The sequence below is a fragment of the Notolepis coatsorum genome (genome assembly GCF_963971535.1).
Source record: "Notolepis coatsorum genome assembly, contig: SCAFFOLD_3461, whole genome shotgun sequence".
NCBI classification, from domain to species: domain Eukaryota; kingdom Metazoa; phylum Chordata; class Actinopteri; order Aulopiformes; family Paralepididae; genus Notolepis; species Notolepis coatsorum.
The window spans coordinates 1-4,270 of NW_028169773.1; the positions used below are offsets into that span (position 1 = coordinate 1).

At 44.8% G+C, this 4,270-nt stretch overlaps 1 protein-coding gene across 1 annotated transcript; it reads right to left on the reverse strand.

The window, feature by feature from the left end:
• Positions 1-50: 50 nt before the first annotated feature.
• Positions 51-3,772, reverse strand: LOC311248031 (exocyst complex component 3-like protein 2; the record flags this gene model as incomplete). The annotated part of the gene is made up of 4 exons (XM_084338992.1): positions 51-173; positions 571-706; positions 3,241-3,357; positions 3,638-3,772. Coding segments are annotated over 4 exons (511 nt in total), but the record flags the coding sequence as incomplete, so codon positions are not given.
• Between the last annotated feature and the right edge of the window lie 498 nt (positions 3,773-4,270).

Genomic DNA, 4,270 nt, shown 5'->3' on the forward strand with positions numbered 1-4,270 from the left:
AGGGGGGGCTGTGTGGCTGTACCTAGTAGGGGGGGGCTGTGTGGCTGTACCTGGTAGGGGGGGCTGTCCATCCTGTGGAACTTCTTGAAGTGTTCTTTGATCAGAGCTTCTATCTGCTCGTAAGGCTCCATGTTGTTCAGCCATTTTCTTTTCACCAACTTGTCAAAGAACGGCTGCAAAGAAGAATGGAAACAGCTTAGAAATAGTAGTCTCTCTGTCCACATACCGTGTGTGCGTGTGCGTGTGTGTGTGTGTGTGTGTGTGTGTGTGTGTGTGTGCGCGTGCGTGCGTGTGTGTGTACTTGTATTCGGAAGTCTTGGCCATGTATACTAAATAATGCACCATGACCGGTCTGAGAATTGCTGCAATGTCTAAAAGTAAAGCCAAACAAATTGCCAAATATTGCTCTGTCTCAGCTACTATTGGCAGCTTAGCCACGTGGAGAAGGCGGTGCTATGTGTACCCTTAAGTGTTCAGTGCTGCTTGGTCCCCGATATATTTGATTCCCTGTTTATGTAATATAATTTGTGGAACCAAATAAAGTATTAAAATGTGTGTGTTGCTACCCACCCTGATGGACTCGTACAGTCGCTCGCTGAGTATCTTGACTCCCAGGTTAACAATGCGGTCCAGTGAGGTGTTCGCTCTACGGGCCGAATCCTCGCTAACGGCCGGGTCACACTGCACACAGCGCTGCACGAAACTCCTACACACACGCGCACATGCACGCATGCACATGTACACACACACACACACACACACACACACACACACACACCAGGGGAGGAAATTAGGCCACTTTACTCGCCAAATGCGAGTATTTTTTACGTTTGGCGAGTGATTCATGAAGACCACTCGCCAGTCTGGCGAGTATACAAAAAAAAAAAAAAACATTCTGCAATCACTGCACTGGCAAACGGTGCGCGTCTTCTGAGTGCTCGCTTTAGTTGACAGTGCCACGAGAGCACTGCACAAGACCACCCGCGGACATATAATGTTTAATAAAAGTTCGCGCAGTACTGGCCAACCCGCGGACATATAATGATAAAAGTCCTGCGTTACTAGGCTAGCCATCAGGAGCACTCGCAAACGGATAACGTTAAACACAGCAGAAGATGGAAACCAGACAGACTGACCAACGGGGAACTGCATCCAACCCTAGCACAACCCTCGAGTATAAGTTACTAAGGACACATTTAAATCACAGAGGTGTAATGTTTACAGTGGTTAGCTTCTAGTTAGCGTTTTAACGTTAGCCCCGTGTGCTCAAAGCAGCCAGCTAGGTGTATCTGTTATGACTATAAGGTTTCCAAAAAAGCACCGGACTACGACGTAAGGTTAGACATTTTATTTCATGCTCAAAAGCCCCTGGCTTGCACATCTCAGTCACGAAAGGGGCTAGCTCAACCATAGATATCTATGAGCTCAACCAGTGCACAACAGCACACCAACCCAACTGACGTTACCACAACACTTGGACGGTATTTCACAGCACTGTCGTAAGACCACCGTGCTGTCTTAAAGGCACAGTGTGCCTACCCAGATGCATACACAACATTGACGAGGCTTGACAACCGAGGTTCAAAGTTAACTTGATTGATTGATTGAAAACTTTATTAACAGATTGCAGAATGGGTACAATACAGTACGGCTCAATACACACAAGAGTTAAGGGGATGCAGCCCAGAGAAAGACTTTCGTCTTGTTTACATCAGGGTCCCCCATTTTCAATTCATCATAACATATGACATACAGATAGACTACTGCTACATCTATACATTTCACATCTATCTATACACTTCACAACATACTTCGGTTTTTTTCTTTCACTGCCCAACCCAGTCCAACCCAGCATCTTTCACTGCCCAGTTCAGCCCAACCCAGTCCAGAATAGATACCTCTTTCATGTTAATATGTTTTATGCTAATATTGTGAAGAGTAGAGATTAATGTTTTATGCTAATAAATATTTTAAAGAGTAGAGACACAGTGTGATTATTTTACTATGATTGAAAATCTATTTAGACAAAGACATACAAAGAAGTAATTATCACAATTAGCGATTTTTTTTGTCTGGTAAAAAATCTGTTTGGCTGGTAAAAAAAATCAGATACTCGCCAGTTGGCTGGTAAGCCAAAAAGTTAGTTTCCTCCCCTGACACACACACACACACACACACACACACACACACACACACACACAGAAATAAATATTAGTAGAACACACATATACAACAAGGCATTAGGAACATATTTGGAGTGGTTTGCAAATCAAACAGGAAGTTGTACAGTCAGGCTTCATGGACACTTCAACAAGACTAAACAAACAAAACCACTGAACTACAAACACATACAGAGAGTCAGGGACATGCCCTGTGGTTCAGTGAACTGACGCCTTGTCTCCACTCGCCAGAGTTTAGCCATGCTGTGGTCTGTCTGGTGCACAGTGAGTGTCTCCATTGTTTTTAGAACCTGGCCAAACCTGGCTGGACACTGGCTGAGACAGACACCTTTCACAACCTTCAGGCAGGCTGAACATAGCTAATGGAGACACAAACCCATGCAGCCATACCGTACCATGCTAGACCATGGCTAGCCCCAGCCAGGCTGAACATAGCTAATGGAGACAAGGCATAAGTGCTACACTGTGTAGTCCTGACGGTGTGGGTTCAGGGATGACCTATTGACATATAGCTTGCCAACCTCCCCCACCTCCCCCTTTTCTCTCCAGTCATCCCTGTCAGTCCACACATTTCACTCCAACAGAGCAGGCATTCTCAGAGGGCGGCCCTCGGGCCAATGGTATTCTATTTGGTGAGGCTCCCATACAGTTTTAAACCAACCTATAACATCACAGTCCTTTTTAAGAAGGTAAAACTTCACCTGCCTAAGCTGTCAAGTTAGAAATTACCTAGCAAGCTTGTTGAAAGCTTGCTAGGCTACTGGTTGCATGGCAACAGACACTGCCAGGGTTAGGGGTTCCATTCCCTGTGTAGCTCAATGGATAGAGCAAAGCACAAACACTGCCATGGTTAGTGGTTCCGTTCCCTGTGTAGCTCAATGGGTGGAGCAAGGCACTAACACTGCCAGGGTTAGGGGTTCCATCCCCCGTGTATCTCAATGGGTAGAGCAAGGCCTAACACAGGGTTAGAGTTTATATGCTGTTGTACAATTTATTATGCAGAAGTAGAATGTGAAATGGGCAGATTGTGGTGGCACCCTGGACAGTTTCAGCTGTGTACCTGAATGGAGGGCAGCAGTTGACGAGAGCGATGGTCTTGGAGACATAGCCGTCCTCGTTGTCTCCAAACATTCCACTCATCATACCCTCATGGAACATCTCAACCTTACGCTGGAAACTAGGAGACCACAGAGCAGAACAGAGCAGAGCAGAACAGGATTGGATAGTCATGAGAAAATAGAATGAGAAAAATCTACTGTACAGTATATATATATATACTGTGTGTTGGTTTCCATGCACGTGTATTTACATGTAGAGGCAGTCATGTGTGTTTACCTGTACAGGAAGTGATGTGTGGTTACCTGTACAGGAAGTCATGTATTTATGTGTACAGGAAGTCATGAGTTTACCTGTACAGGAAGTCATGTATTTATGTGTACAGGAAGTCATGTGTTTACCTGTACAGGAAGTCAGCCAGTCCGTTCAGGCTACACTGAGCCACCTTGGAGCCCAAGCTTCTGTTGATGGCTGCTGATCTCTCCAGGTCAACCTGAAGCCTCTGAAGAACACACACCACAAACACATTACACACACTATACAGACCACACACACATTACACACACTATACACACCACACACACATTACAAACACACACTATACACACCACACACACATTACACACACCACACACACATTACACACACTATACACACATTATACACACCACACACACATTACACACACTATACACACCACAAACACATTACACACACTACACACAATATACATACCTGAGATATTTCACTGGTTGTCATTATGGTTATAAACATGAGGTACGTAGGTAAAAAACCTTTTAATTATGGCAAAGTGGGGTTTAGCCTCTTTCCTACATCAGTATTAGACTGAGGGACACACTGAAAGTGTTCTGTGTAGAAGCAAGCGTTTGAGAGAACCATAACAAAGATAGTGGTCGCCATGGCCGGAGCACTCATTCAAGGGTACTATGACTATGCTTGCACCTCATGGTACCAAAGCACCTCAAAGGCACTAAAAACAAGATAACAAACATCACAATACAAACTGGTCAAAC